The 15,835-nt window shown below is 40.6% G+C and overlaps 1 protein-coding gene across 1 annotated transcript in view; it reads left to right on the top strand.

Moving 5' to 3' along the window:
- The first annotated feature begins 177 nt into the window (after positions 1 to 177).
- The window catches only part of LOC123035184, a 39,116-nt gene continuing 23,458 nt past the window's right edge, over positions 178 to 15,835 (top strand). The window contains exons 1-8 of the mRNA XM_044453130.1: positions 178 to 219; positions 709 to 753; positions 6,394 to 6,474; positions 7,981 to 8,049; positions 10,144 to 10,174; positions 11,984 to 12,043; positions 13,280 to 13,360; positions 14,439 to 14,569. Coding sequence (XP_044309065.1) covers positions 6,424 to 6,474; positions 7,981 to 8,049; positions 10,144 to 10,174; positions 11,984 to 12,043; positions 13,280 to 13,360; positions 14,439 to 14,569 — 423 coding nt within the window. The 5' untranslated portion in view covers positions 178 to 219; positions 709 to 753; positions 6,394 to 6,423. The remainder of the gene's footprint in view (positions 220 to 708; positions 754 to 6,393; positions 6,475 to 7,980; positions 8,050 to 10,143; positions 10,175 to 11,983; positions 12,044 to 13,279; positions 13,361 to 14,438; positions 14,570 to 15,835) is intronic.

Here is a 15,835-nt window from a genome sequence, read left to right as displayed (position 1 = left end):
CATTATAATTTTCCGTAAGGTGCTTTAATAAGTCGTTCGGTTAGAATAAGAAGAGAAAGTAACTTCATAACCCCATTCCCTCGTACTGGGTAATCCAGTTCTAGTTTTCGTTCTGGCCGCTCTGTATTAGTTCCGACAGGGAGAGGAAGCTGGACTCTGCGCATGCGCGCTGCTAGCACCCTGGCTGCGGCTGGGACGGATGCATGGGAGTTTCGGCCTGTGAGTGGTTTGCGAAAGAAGTCGGAGGGGTCGGGCTGGAGGTTGGGAGTTTCTCTGTTACCTTCGGCCGCGTTAGCTGTTCCTGAGAGCCTTCAGCGTTCTTTTCTCGGACCTGAGATGGACACTGGGGCCGAAGGTCTATCTAATCCAGCTATTCCCAACCAGATATTTTGTGCTACAGTTCCTATCAGCCCTAGCCGGCCGGACCAGTGGTTCGCGTGATGGCAGGTGTACTCTGGAACATCTCAGGTGCACCAGGTTGGAGAAGGCTGATCTGGTCTTGCCCAGTTGTCAGTCTAGGTGCCTTTGGGGAGCCTACAGTGCAGAAGTAGCCTGTCTTGAGATTTGGAGGCTTTTTAAAAAGACGTTGTGGCTATTGGCAGTAAATATGCCTGTCTTTTCTCCATGAATTTTTATATCTAGCTCATGGCCCTTGTTAGATCTTAGGGTAACAAATTCCATCGAAGAAAATTATTTCTTTATTTTTAGGTCGCAGCATTTCCAGCGACTTTTCTTCTGGGATGCATTTTACTGGTGTGTATCACATTATGGATCACTGCCTTGTCGTGATAAAGGGGCTTGCGTAACTCAATGAAGCTATGAGCTATGCCGTGCAGGGCCACCCAAGACAGACAGGTCTGACAAAACGTGATCTATTGGAGAAGGAAATAGCAGCCCACTCCAGTATCTTTGCCATGAAAACCCCATGGACAGTACCAAAAGGCAAAAAGATATGATGCCAGAAGATGAGTCCCTCAGATCGGAAGGTGTCCAATATGCTACTGGGGAAGAGCAGAGGGCTAGTACTAGTAGCGCCAGAAAGAATGAAGCGACTGAGTCAAAGCCGAAAGGACACTCAGTTGCAGATGTATCTGGTGGTGAAAGGAGATTCCAATGCTGTAAAGATCTATACTTCATAGGAACCTGGAATGTAAGATCCATGAATCAAGGCAAGCTGGATGTGTTCAAACAAGAGATGACAAGACTGAACATCGACATCTTAGGAATGAGTGAACTAAAATGGACAGGAATGGGTGAATTTAATTCAGATGACTATCACGTATACTACTACGGGCAAGAATTCCTCAGAAGAAATGGAGTAGCCTTCATAGTCAATAAAAGAGTAGGAAAAGTGTGATGTAGTGGTTAAGAGCATGGGACTGGGACTCAGACGTTCTGGGTTCTAGTTCCTGTTCAGCCATGGAGCCAGCTGGGTGACTTTGGGCTAGTCACAGACTCTCAGCCCAACCTACCTCACAGGGTTGTTGTTGTGGGGATAAGATGGATGAGGAGATGTAAGCTGCCTTGATCCCTTTGTAGGAAAAAGGCAGGATAGAAATCAATCAATCAAAGCAATACTGGGATACAATCTCCACAATGACAGAATGATCTCAGTTCGAATCCAAGGCAAACCATTCAGCATCACAGTAGTCCAAGTCTATGCCCCAACTACTGGTGCTGAAGAGGCTGAAGATGACCGGTTCTATGAAGGCCTACAACACCTTCTAGAATTAACACCAAAAAATGACGTCCTTATCATCATGGGGGATTGGAATGGTAAAGTAGGAAGCCAAAAGATAACTGGAATAACAGGCAAGTTTGGTCTTGGAGTACAAAATGAAGCAGGGCACAGGCTGGTAGAATTTTGTCAAGAGAATACGATGGTCATGGCAAACTCTTTTCCAACAACCCAAGACATGACGCTACACATGGACATCACCAGACAGTCAACACAGAAAACAGATTGACTACGTGCTCTGCAGCCAAAGATGGAGAAGCTCTATACAGTCAGTAAAAACATGACCAGGAGCTGACTGTGGCTTAGATCATGAGCTTCTTGTTGCAAAATTTAGGCTTAAATTGAAGAAAGTAGGGAAAAGCGCTAGGCCACTCAGGTATGACCTAAATCATATCCCTGATGAATATACAGTAGAGGTGACAAATAGATTTAAGGAATTAGATCTGATAGACAGAGTGCCTGAAGAACTGTGGACGGAGGTTCACAACATTGTACAAGAGGTAGCAACTAAAACCATCCCAGAGAAAAAGAAATGCAGGAAAGCAAAATGGCTGTCTGAGGAAGCTTTACAAATAGCTGAGGAAAGAAGGGAAGCGAAAGGCAAGGGAGAAAAGGAAAGATACACCCAATTGAATGCATAATTCCAGAGAATAGCTAGTAGAGATAAGAATGCCTTCTTAAATGAACAGTGCAAAGAAATAGAAGAAAACAGTAGAATAGGGAGGACCAGAGATCTCTTCAAGAAAATTGGAGATATGAAGGAACGTTTCATGCAAAGATGGGTATGATAAAGGACCAAAATGGCAGGGACCTAACAGAGGCAGAAGAGATTAAGAAGATGTGGCAAGATTACACAGAAGAACTCTACAAGAAAGATCTTAACATCCCTGATAACCACAATGGGGTGGTCACTGACCTCGAGCCAGACATCTTGGAATGTGAAGTCAAATGGGCCTTAGGAAGCCTGAGCAACAACAAAGCTAGTGGAGGTGACAGTATTCCAGCTGAGCTATTCAAAATCTTTAAAGATGATTCAGTAAAAGTGCTACACTTAATATGCCAGCAAATTTGGAAAACTCAACAGTGGCCACTGGATTGGAAAAGGTCAGTTAACATTCCGATCCCAAAGAAGGGCAATGCCAAAGAATGTTCAAACTACTGCACCATTGCACTCAACATGCTAGCAAAGTTATGCTCAAAATCCTGCAAGTTAGGCTCCAGTAGGATGTGGACTGAGAACTAGCAGAAGTACAGGCAGGATTTCGAAGAGGCAGAGGAACTAGAGATCAAATCGCCAACATACGCTGGATCATGGAGAAAGCTAGGGAGTTCCAGAAAAACATCTGCTTCATTGACTATGCTAAAGCCTTTGATTGTGTGGATCACAACAAATTGTGGCAAGTTCCTAAAGAGATGGGAGTCCCAGACCATCTTATTTGTCTCTTGAGAAACCTGTATGTGGGTCAAGAAGCAACAGTGAGAACTGGACACGGAACCACTGATTGGTTCAAACTTGAGAAAGGAGTTTGGCAAGGCTGTATACTGTCGCCCTACCTATCTAACTTATATGCAGAGCACATCATGAGAAAGGCGGGGCTAGATGAATCTCCAGTTGGAATTAAGGTTGCTGGGAGAAATAAGAACCTCAGATATTTAGATAATACCACTGTTATGGCAGAAAGTGAAGGGGAACTAAAGAGCCTCTTGATGCGGATGAAGGAGCAGAGTGCAAAAGTTGGCTTGAGACTCAACATTAAGAAAACTAAGATCATGGCATCCGGTCCCCTCACTTCCTGGCAAATAGATGTGGAAGAAATGGAGGTGGCGACAGATTTTATTTTCCTGGGCTCCAAGATCACCACAGACGCTGACTTCAGCCAAGAAATTAAAAGACGCTTGCTCCTGGGGAGGAAAGCTATGGCAAATCTAGACAGCATGCTAAAAAGCAGAGACATCACCCTGCCAACAAAAGTGCATATAGTCGAGGCTATGGTTTTCCCAGTTGCAAAGTATGGCTGTGAAAGTTGGACCATAAGGAAGGCTGAGAGCCGAAGAATTGAGGCCTTTGAATTGTGGTGCTAGAGGAGACTCCTGCGAGTCCCTTGGACTGCAAGGGGATCAAACCAGTCAGTCCTAGAGGAGATCAACCCTGACTGCTCTTTAGAAGGCCAGATGCTGAAGATGAAACTCAAATACTTTGGCCATCTAATACGAAGGAAGGACTCCCTGGGGAAGAGCCTGATGCTGGGAACAATAGATGGCAAAAGAAGAAGGGGACGACAGAGAATGAGGTGGCTAGGTGGAGTCACTGAAGCAGTCTGTGTGAGCTTAAGTGGACTCCGGTGGATGGTGGAGGACAGGAAGGCCTGGAGGAATGTTGTCCTTGGGGTCGTGATGGGTTGTACACAACTTCGCGACTAACAACAACAGCAACAATCACATTATGTGTCTGAAGGGGAGCCCAATTGTTTTGAAGGCTGTTCTGTTTAGCTGTTGGCCTCTTTGGAGCATAATCTCCTTTCCTGTTTTCTAACATGAATTTTTGAAGTGGCCTGCGTGTGTGCATGGGCGCATATATATATATATATATTATAATATATTATATATATATGTATGTACTTGTTACAAATAAATGGAAAATACTTTGTATCTTACTGCTTGTGAAATCGTTCAGTATCAGAAGAAGCATATAACTTCTGTTAGGGGTGATAACTGATATATATGCTGTTATTGATGGTATGTGCTACACATTTAGCTTATATGGGATATAGGGATATGTGTAGCAGTACTGAAATTTTTCTCTGTGTGTGTGTGAGAGAGAAATATTTATCTGTAGAAAAACTAGTTCCCAGATTTTGGTCACATCCCAGTGTGACTGAGAATCAGAACCATGCAAGTAGAGTTTAATTTGATTTTTAGAGGTTGTCATCTTCATATACCCTAATAATAAACTCAGGTGATGAATTATGATGGCTACATAACAAAATAGGACTACTGGGAAACAAAGAGGAAGTATCAGCATGCTTGGGCAACCTCAAGGTTTGCAGAAGTTGAAAAATGCTATAGGGAAAAACACTACAGTGATAGGGGGAAATCCAGCAACCAGGAGGAGAACTGAGCACCCTCAGCATCCATAAAAAGCTGAATGTTGTTGGGAAAAAAGGGGATAGAAATTTTATGGAGAGGATATTGTAAAAGAAGGCATGTGCTGGCTCCAGCTCTTAGAAGGTCCTTACACAAGTCTGGAGACCTTCTTTTTGTAGTAAGTCAGTCTTTTTTGCATCATTGCCAGCAGCTGCAGTTACTCCTTATCCTCTTGCTTCTACTTACTTGACAGCAACAGAACCAGTGAACACATGGACAGTAACATTGTTCTGTTTTCTCAATGACATGATTGACTTTGCAAGAGTGCAAGTTGATGAGCAAGTACATTGCAATGGTGAAAAGGAGTAGTAGGCGCTTGTCAGTGGCCTCCTTGGCAGGAGCCCAACCAAGCCTCTCTTTGATGCTGGTCCTGAGTGCCTGGAAAACGGAACTTGAGTACACCACACAGCAGTATTTGTTGCAGATAGCACTGTTGGTTTCAGCAGACAAATTAATGGGCTGGAATCTGAGACACAGTTGAGAATACAAAATGTGCTTCACACAGAGACTTTAGCAGGGAAAGGCTTACTGGTATTCCTAAATAGACTTTTGCTCACGTAAATGAATGGATTTCATTCCTTTGGGGAAAATGAAAGGGTCGCACTTGATGGACACTTGTGGTGGGGAGAGAAGTTGCCTGCCACCCATCTCTGGTGGCTTGCCCATCAGGGTCCCAAAAAAGGGGTACTGAAGAACAGAGCTCCTTATTTCCTGAAGGCAACTCAAACACTGCAGAAAAGAGCAATGTATTTCTTGAAACATGTCTGTGTGCGTACACACGTACTATACTCCATGTACAGACACACTTGTGAGCAACAAGACGTACAAAGGAGTACAACAATATTATAGTTTACCTAATAAAAAAACTGCATTAATGTTAATGTCAACATTGTTTCACATTTTCTTATAATGAAAAAAGGACACAATTTCCTATTTCTCTCTCTCTCTCTCTCTCTCTCTCTCTCTCTCTCTCTCTCTCTCTCAATTTTAGTATCTCATTTTAGTTAGCTGAGCTTCTGAATTATTCACTTTGTAGGTGGCTACTATGGGACTTCTCCAATTCCTTGTTTCCACTAATTTTGCAGCAATTCATACATTAGAAACCTTTGAACATAGTATATCTGGAGTCTGTATAGTCCAAATTCTTATCCTCTCCTGCAACCAGGAATCTGGTTTTAGAAGGGAAGGGGGAGAACATGGTGAAGCTTGGCAACACAACTTTTGGGTTGGAGAGTCGCTTTTCTTATCTCCTTTGAATTTATTATGATGTTGCTGTTTGCCTAAAGTCAGGCTATTATTATAACATTCAAAAAGTGAAAATTACTATCTCTAAAAGCCTGATGAGGCAGGAATACCAAATCCTTAACTGTGTTCTGCTTATGTGTGTTCATAATATGTTGACAGAGTGCTTTATATAGAAATATTCATGTTGTATCTCTTTCTGCAAACAGAGCTTGAACACATTTTGTCAAACTCAACTCTTTTTTTGTATACCCTCACAATTGTTGTAGGTGGATTTCTTACCTTTTGAATTCTACACCATGGAAACTGAAGAACACAAGCCTTACAATGCCACACCTTACTATTGCAATGTAAGCATTGTATTTTGCATTATTAAATGAGATCTGTGTATAGTTTCTAGGGTATCTGCTCTGTGGTTTCTTCCAAAGGAGATGAGAGAATGCTCCATTAGAGATTCATATCACAGAATCTCCTAAGTGAAGATAGAATTATTTTTAAACCAATTGAAGTTTGTAGAGCTGATGGGCATTCAAAGTGCCATTTCTGTGCTCTGCCTATTGAATAAAAGGGGTAATCCCCTTAGGCTTGCCTGAAATAACAGAAAACATTTATATACTACATAGTTTGTACAAATGTCCAGCGGTGGTTCATCAGTGTGTACATGAGTTGTGGGTAATTACTGTATATAGAGAATCAAGAGTTGTGTCTGTATTTGGTTCACTGTATTTCTTTTAACACTTGAGTGATCCTTCTGTAATACAGGTAACCACAGAGCTTACTGTCCACCAGTGTTCCAGGGAAGGAAGTTAAAAGAAAGAGAGAGGTGCCTCCCTTGAGATCATTAAGCTGGCTATGTTTTTCCTCTGCCTACCATGCCAGTTAATACAATTTACAGGCAGCAGCAAGTACATTTATTATATGAGGAGTAGTTAGACTAGAACATATTTAAAAAAAGATTTGTAAAAGCTTTACCAGACAAATAAAAAGACATCCCATGATTAGAGTAACTTTACTGGTACCGTTTTTTACTCTAGAATCTTAGTTTCTATTTTCCATTGTCTCTGGAGCATTACTGATGTATGTAATGAGCACGCTGCCTTCCACTATTGTTCCCCTAACCAATCCCACCCCCTACCCCAATTTCCAGGAGGTCCATCCTGAAATGCTATATATGAATGATTTCCAGGTCTGGAAGAACCTAGTTCTGGCAAATCTCCCTTAGAATGCTGACATAATAAGAATTCTGCTGCATTGGATTAAGGGTTCATATAGTTTAGCATGCTTATTTCCAGCAGTGGTCAGCCTGGTGCCTCTGGAAAGCCAAAAAGCAGGTTCTGAATCAGCCATCTCCTACTATTTGTCTCCCAGCATCTGGTATTTAAAAATATACTGTCACCAAATAGGAAGATGATAGATGTTGTTCTCCATTACTTTATGGGAGCTTTTTAATATACCTAAATTTGTTGCCATCACTTTATGTTATGAATTGAATTCTGTAGGTTAATCAAGCATTGTTGTGTGAAATATTTTATTTGACCTAATTTGATCCTATAAATGGTCCATTGATCCTGAGTTCTAGTATGAGAAAATACTCTATTATTCTCAACTCTCTATACTTTGTTATGACCTTCTACACTTTCATCTTTTTTTCTCATCTAAAAAAAAAAAAAACCCTGTCACTTTATCCTTTCTTCAAAGGAGGTGCCTCCAGACCTTTGTAATTTGGGTTGTTTTCTTTTTTCAATGTTCTGATTAACCAGGGAAAACTACTTGCCTCAGTATTCTTCCAAAATAGTTCTTTTTTCTATTATATTTGCTGTATACTTTTATATTATAGAAAAAACTTTTTGTTACAGATTTGCAAAATCTATTGTGCATCTCCTGTAAACTTGCAGACCCATTTCCTTGGAAACAAGCACAAGGCGGTAAGAACAGTTTTTTGTTTTCCCTTTCAAAGTCATAGAATCATAGAAGAGTTGGAAGGGGCCAGATGGCCGTTGGGCCTAGCCTCCTGCTATTAAAGGACACTGAGTTACACCATCCCGTTTAGATGACTGACTAAACACTTTTTGAATGTCTCCAGTGAGGGAAAGCCCACAACTTCCCCAGGTAAGGTTCCATTGTCATACCCCTCTGTCAGTGAGGAAATTCTTCCAGGTATCTAGTTCTAAATCTAGTTTCTTTTAATTTAAGTTTATAATTCTGTGTCCTGCACTCTGGAATGAATGAGAAGAGATCTGGTCTTTCCTCTCTGTGACAGCCTTTCAGATCCTTGTAGAGTGCTATCATATCTCCCCTCAAGCTTCTGTTCCTGAGGCTGAACATGCCCAGTTCTCTCAGTCTTCTTCATAGGGCTTTGTCTCCATTCCATGAACCATCCTTGTTGCCTTCCTCTGTACCCGTTTTAGCTTGTCTGCATCTTTTTAAAACCTAGATGCCCAGAACTGGGTGCAGTACTCCAGCTGATGTCTGACTAGTGCTGAGTAAAGGGGAACTAGCACTTCATGTGTTTTGGAGGCAATGCTTTTGTTAATACATCCCAAAATAGAATTTGCCCTTTTTGCAGCTGCATCACATTGTTAGCTCATATTGAGTTTGTGATAGACAACAACCGCAATATCTTTCTCCTTTGTAGTATTGTTGAGCCAAGTGTTCCCCATCTTGTAGTGGCGCATTTGGTTTCTTGTTCCTAAGTGAAGGACTTGGCATTTGTCCCTACTGAATTTCATTCTGTTGCTCTCTGCTGAGTGTACTAACCTATCAAGATCACCCTGGATCTTCTTTCTGTTGTCCAGGGTATTTACCCAGCTTTGTGTCATCTGCACATTTAATTAGCTTTCCTTGTACTTCCTCATCTAAATCATTAATGAAAGTGTTAAAGAGTACTCGCTCCATGGGAATGATGTTATTGTTACAGTTTTCAGTTGATTAAAAGCAGCCCCAACTGCATGTTGAGCTTTAGAGCAGGTCTTGGCTTTGTGTACTTACTCCCTGTCCTTTCCCTCTTTGTGGGGAGAAGCAAATGTCCAGACTATGTGACGCCTTTAGTTTCATGGCTTCTTTTGGCTTACCACAATGCGAAACATGAAGATAGCCCTGTGTGAACTGATGTATTAGATACTAGGACTAATACTAGGATTATTTTTGCAAATAAATGCACAAATGTTACTCTCTAATAAAAGCATCTTGTAGTACATGCACGTCTATAAATTGTGCTATTTGTGGCATAAAAACATAAAGCTTTCCTGCCAGATTATTTGATGGTCACCAAACTTTTATGCAGTTTTTTCTCATGCTAAAAAAATAAGAATGCCTTTCCTAAGTCTCAGTTACTGGCAAAGAGAGCTTTAAGCTACAATGCTTGGTTTTGTTGGGGAGGGTTGTTTTTTGTTTTTAATGCTTAAAGTATAATGGTTTACCATTTGCCTTTTGCTCCAGTTTCCACTGGAATGTGACCCCTGAGATGTTCTTCAAAATTGAATTCAGCCCAGAGTTTAAGGCTGAAAAAGGTTCCCTACACTCACAGTAGGTTACTCACCTAGCGAGCAGTTATTGATAAGTCTGTTTTAGATGGGGAATTATGAAACGACTACTTCTACTGCCTTAGTTCCTTTATCATGGAAGCACAGTTATCTGCCTAAATGGATTGTAGGGAAGAATAATGACACAAGGAACTGTTGGCTATATGGAACTTTAGGGAAGATGCACATAATACCTGTCTGAAAGCCTGGAGAGTCTCTGCCAATGTGTACATTACCAGCTAGATGAACCAGTGAGCTTGTTCTAGAAGGCAGCTTTTGTGCACCAGAGTCTTAGTGAACATCCCATCTGGCTTGTCTTTCTGGGACAGTACTTGACTTGCTGAGTCACAAATTCTGTTCCAAACATTGACTTTTTTGTTCAATATTTAGTATTGGTATTGGATGGCATATAAAAATTTTAAATAAATTAAGTATTTTGAAACCTCATTTTTATATGAATCTCTTCTTTCATGCCCACTAATCTGAAAACTAATGAAGGTTGAAGATGCCCTGAAAGCCCATGGCATTGGTAAGTGTTGAAATATAATTCCATATGAACAGAAGTCTTTACTACTCAGGCGAATCGTTCTGTGTATGGATGTCTTAAATAGTTTGCTACTTAAGTTGTAAGTATAATGTCAGCAGTGTATTTTGGGTTCCTTTGAAGTGCAGAATGAATGAAGCCATGGATTCCAAATGTACTCTGGTCCTTTTATACTAACCTTTTATACGGAAAATCTAACAAGTGATCTGGAATGCACTTAAAGTGACTAGAAAGAGCTTTCCTCTTACTATAATAACTCTAGAGAAACAACAAATAGAGGTTCCTTTATGGTTAATTCAAAAGCAGGTAATAAATTGAAGCCTGTGTTATTTTGTTTACTCCAGTGCTTAGTCCTCTTTATTATTACAACATTACAATAATTTGGTTCAGTGTAGTACTTCACAGCATATTATACTGGCGGTAGCTGGAACTAGCAGTTCGAATTAACTAGTGTTACCCAACTTGGTGCCCTCTAGATGTGTTGAATTGCAACTTCTAGCCCTGCCCCTGCCCCTCCTCAGCCAGGCTGGGAAATGCTAAGAGTTGTAGACTAACACTTTTGGTGAGCACCATGTTGCGGAAGATTGGAATAAAGGTTGTACTAACAGATATTTAGCCCTGGTTCAGACATAACCTTCCTGCCTTAATAAACTCAGTTTATTATGTTGGAAATAGGGTTTTTATTCTGTCCTCCCCATCACCACCTGTTATTCTGATGCTTCAGTCATGACACGCTTTAAATCAGTTCCCCATTACATCTGACTTAAGGAACTAAGATTTAATATTGGTTTACTAATCAGGCATTTAAGCCCTGGTTTGATGTTTGGTTAAAAAGCCACTTAGTACATTGACAATAACTGTAGTTCCCTATGTTGGATATATCAGGAAACTGGATCATGATTACCACATCGAAGTCATTTCATGAGGAGAGCAAATAGTGTTACCTGCAGACCTCATGCCTGTTTCCAGTTAATAAATTGTGATTTATTAAGAAAGGAATGTTGCCTCTAAACCTCAATTAAAATCATTTGTAGGACATATAGTATCACTCTTGGTGTGTGTGTTGGGGGCTCTTTGGAATGTTAGAATTTGAATTGCAAAGTTGGGTGAAATTAATTGCAGAATTTGAATTGCAACTTGGGTGAAATTAAACCATCTCTTCTGTGTCAGTACTTTTTACTTGCATCTTAACTGGTGCAAATTAAAGAAGCAGTCTTAGCTTCACATTATACCTAACTATAACTTCAATGACTATGTTTTTACTACAAAGCTCTTCTAACAGATGCAATTTTGTAGCACAGAAGTAGGAGGAGGGGTTCATAACCCATCCCCTGTCTACTGCTTTCCCCTCGCAACTCATTCTTAGCCATTCAAAAATTATTTCCCCTTTATTGGTATGCTAGACCCAGTTTCCATTGTAGTGAGTGAAGCATGTTCTATGTTTGTGGTAGTATATTTATTTAAAATGCTGAAAGTACAGATGGGTGTTGTTATTCGGAATAGATGAAATTATAGTTCAGGATGGATGCTTAAGATGGGTTTTGTATCATTTCTGCATTTTACATGTATAAGCCATGAATTAATGAAAAACAGCATGTTTTATTTGTGTGATGTGTCTGCCAGATCATATCCTTCTTTGGCTGCAGTCATAAACATGCATTCATACTGGGAAGACAGTTTCATTTAAATCATGAATGTTAATATAACATTCATATAACTATGACTAGAATCAGAATGTTAGATCTTAGATTTCTGAAGAAATTACTTATGGCTATTACTGACTGATTTTTGCAGTTAAACCTCTGAGTGCTACAGGGGAGCCAATTAGACCACCAGAAAGCCTTCCAGATTACAGTAAGAGAACAAACTTGACAAAAGAGCCATGATTGTTTTGAGAACAGAATTTTATTATAGAAGTAAAACTTTCTGCCTTCCAGTCATGATAGATCTTGTTTTAATGAAGATTATTTACTCAGAAAATGTTAGTTGGTGTTTTGTTTTACCATGGTTACTAAACACTTCATTCTTGACTGTATTTGTCTGATCCATATGGAGCCTGATATCATTGTAGACTTACCATGTTTAGTGGATGCATATTTTCGAACAAATCCCATTGAATGCAGTGCTACTTGCTTGTGATTAAATGGCTACCCTCATCATTTCATCTTTCAGATCCACATTTTCTAGTTTTAAGGAGGTGAGCAGATGGGTGAATTAAGCAGCCTATTAAGGAGGCCAGGGGAGTGTGACTTTCTGATAGTAAATAGCTTTCTGTGTAAACCAACTGAGTAAACACACAGCTGTGAAGGCAGAAAGCCAGCAGAGGTATGTGGGCTATCACATGTATGACAGTCTGCTTGCTGGACAGAAATTAGTGTGCTCCTGCAGTGTGCTCCTGGCTCTCAAGAGTATGTTTATTCATCCTGTTGAGGCCAGGGTAACTGGAGTAAGACCTGAAAGTGGATAAGCCCTCCAGGGGCTGATATCTGTGTTCCAGTCCCATGGTGACAATTTCTTTGCTGTCGCTGAGAATGAGAGTCTCAAGGAAGATGGGTATCACTCCAGGGAAGAAGGAAACAATCACTTAGGAGATTCATCTTTTGAGGGAAGAACAGATTCCTTCTCATGTCAAGATGATGCCTACAGTGGGAATTGTGTTTGTGGGCAATTTGATATTTAGAGAGCTGGGAGGTGGGGGGAATAGCTGGGTTGATAACAGGCATGTAAACTGCATGGTGAATTGCCTACCAGATGTGGAGTTTGTGGATATTCACCATATTGAAGCTAAGTAGGGGTGGGGCTAGCCTGAGCTTGGAGGGAAGACCATCTGGAAACTGCATGTAGTTACCTTAAGTTCCACGATGGGAGAAAGGTGGGATATAAGTATAATAAATAAAAGACCACGTATTTTCTATATAGCATTGTGGCTAGTATTGAGATGGAGTCAGTGGTTTAGGTTCCTGTTAGTGCCTCTGATGTGGGAAATTGTGAGGGCCTGTAGGTCAGATTGAGCTCCAGGCACTGTGGCTGTCTCCCTGTGTGACATATGGAACATAGCAGTTCATAATACACAACATGCTTGTTTTACAGTTCAAACTGAGCCTGAAAAAGATTTGGGAAAAACTTTGGAAGAGCAACTTAATTCATGTAAACATACTGAACCTGCTCTTGGTAAGTTCTTTTAAGTGAATGAATTTTGCTGTGTGAACTCTTAAGATGTTTGAATGTATGCATAGGATCAGGCTGTTAACTTGTTAGGTTTACATGGAAATAAATGCCAGCAATTTCAGTTTCTAAGAAGTCATAGAATTTCAGCCTGAATGTGTAACTGCTTGTGTCACTTTTAAAACTAAATGTCAGTAGGAGATTGTGTTCATAATTGCAAGGAAACTTTTGATAAATGTGGTGGTAAAAGTATGAAGGTCAGGTGGGAATGTGTCCATTGGGAAAGTATCATTGTTTTGGGAGACCATCTTGAGCTGCTGCTGCTGCTGCTATTAGCAACAACGGCAACAAGGTTGCATTTATATCCTGCCTTTTTTTCTTCTTTTGAGGAACCCAAAACTGCTTACATAGCTTCATTTTTATCTTAACAACAACTCTGTGAGGTAGGTTAGGCTGAGTGTGTGTTATTGGCACAGTCATCCAGTGAACGTCATGATAGAGTGATGACTAGAACCTTTATCTCCCAGATCTGCCATCCAAAACTGTAATCACCACACCGGGTTTAAAAGTCCTCTTTTCACTGTGGCAGTAAATCTTTGTCTAGGTTGTACTGTTTCAGACCGTAGGTAAGCACATACAGGAGTGAATGCTCCTTCATACAGAAAACTGCCATTGAAAGGGAGGGTTAGGCTAGAACTCTTTTCCCTGACACCCCATTTTTCTAAAATATGTATGTGTGTATTTCTAAGTCTTTCTTCATCCTTGCTGATACTAGTGGAATGTACAATGAATATAACCATAATGTGTGGAGGAATCATTCATGGGAACCCATGCCTGGAGCCTGACAGCTTACAGGCCTGACACAGCTTGCTGCCTGAGAGAGAAGCAGGTTAGGTAGAAGCAGGTTAGGTAGCTTTTGCCAGTGAGTACAAGGGGATTCTAAAAGTCTTTCATGGTCATAAGCAGAGCAGTTGGCCTTCATTTTGTAATTAAGACTAGTGCTGAAAAATTGGGCAGTGCTTTGTGAGTATATGATACCTTGGCAAATGAAGTTCTTTTAAAATAATTCTGCTTTAAAATGCAGGCCTCCAATATGTAACTGAATATCAGTCCAAAGAAAACCTAATTTATGAGTGTAATCTGTGTGGGTGCCAATCAGGACTGAGTAACATGTTCATGCATGTTTTGGGTGTTAAGCACAGACTGGCATACCTGGTAAGTACCCCCCCCCCCCCTTTTGTAAGAATGGCAATATGTGGTGCATTAAGAGAGTACACAGTTGGGGGTATTGCAAAAGTGGGAGAGAACCACTGATGGGGCAGATTTCACTCTCCCCCCAAGTCCACTCCAAATTTTCAAAAATGAAAAATCTACTCTTGCATTCCTTATGGTAGCTTTATTTGCAAACCAGCTGGCTATTACGTAATGGGGTTATGTGAAGTTCCTTATCTTAAGGGAGATTGTATATAGCTGCAACACTCTGAAATTTGCAGTCCTTATCACCATTCCTTACATGCATATATGGGAAAAGGATAAAACACCCTGTCAAACCCGTCCTGGATTCAAACAATGCAACAATCCACCATGGTTTATAGGCCATGGTGGATTGTCATGTGAAAACCCAGCCAGTAGGCGTGAGTGAAAATGGTCTGTGCTTTTCTATGAGCAAGGCATCCTTAGTTGTATCACTACTTCATGTTTTCCAGTTTCATGATGTATTAATTTTAAAGAGATCATGCCATTTTCTACCAGTAAAGCTTCCAGGTGGCTTATAACAATGCACGACAACACTAAATAATTCATAAGTAAACCTCCACCTTTCAAATGGTTCTATTAAAGTGCAGTATGTAAACAAGATTAGAACTCGCAAGCACTGAAAATGAATTAGACCCAACTTACTTTTGGGGTGTTGTGGGTGTTGGAATACATATATGCCATTCCTTGTCAGTGCAAGGTGGTATATTTTGCTGACTAGGGCATGTTTTATGGAAAAGTAGGATGTACATGAAAATATAATATTGAAATTTCAGCCTTGTTTCCAGGTCTTTAGTAGCAATAGTTTGTTCTTGTTCATTAGTACCTCAGCAAGATTGCGCTGGCACTAGGGCTAACATGCTAAACTACATCCTGCCCTTTCCTTGTGAGAGAGAGCAGATAATGTTTATAACAGGCCTGGCTTGCAGAGTGGTCCCCTAGGGTCCCCAAAGACCATGCCTCCTTTCCCCACTCAGTAGTTTCCTGGCTTTTGTGCAGGTTTTTCCCCTTATTCTGAAAGTTGGAGGTGCCTTTCTTCTAAGTGGTAGTAAGAGCTTTAAGCTAAAATATGCTTTTATGTTTGATTTGTTTGTCCCACCCATTTTGGTTTTGGTTCTGCGCACTACTGGAATGCAGCTCCTGAGAGTGTCTCCAAAATGAATTCCAGCCTTATGCTGAAAGAGGTTCTGCACCCTGGTTAGCAAGGAGGACTATGCTATACAGTGG

Source organism: Varanus komodoensis, unplaced genomic scaffold (genome assembly GCF_004798865.1).
Source record: "Varanus komodoensis strain SLA01 unplaced genomic scaffold, ASM479886v1 scaffold10, whole genome shotgun sequence".
NCBI classification, from domain to species: Eukaryota; Metazoa; Chordata; class Lepidosauria; order Squamata; family Varanidae; genus Varanus; species Varanus komodoensis.
Note: the sequence above shows the minus strand (reverse complement) of the source record. Positions and strands in the feature narration are given on the sequence as shown.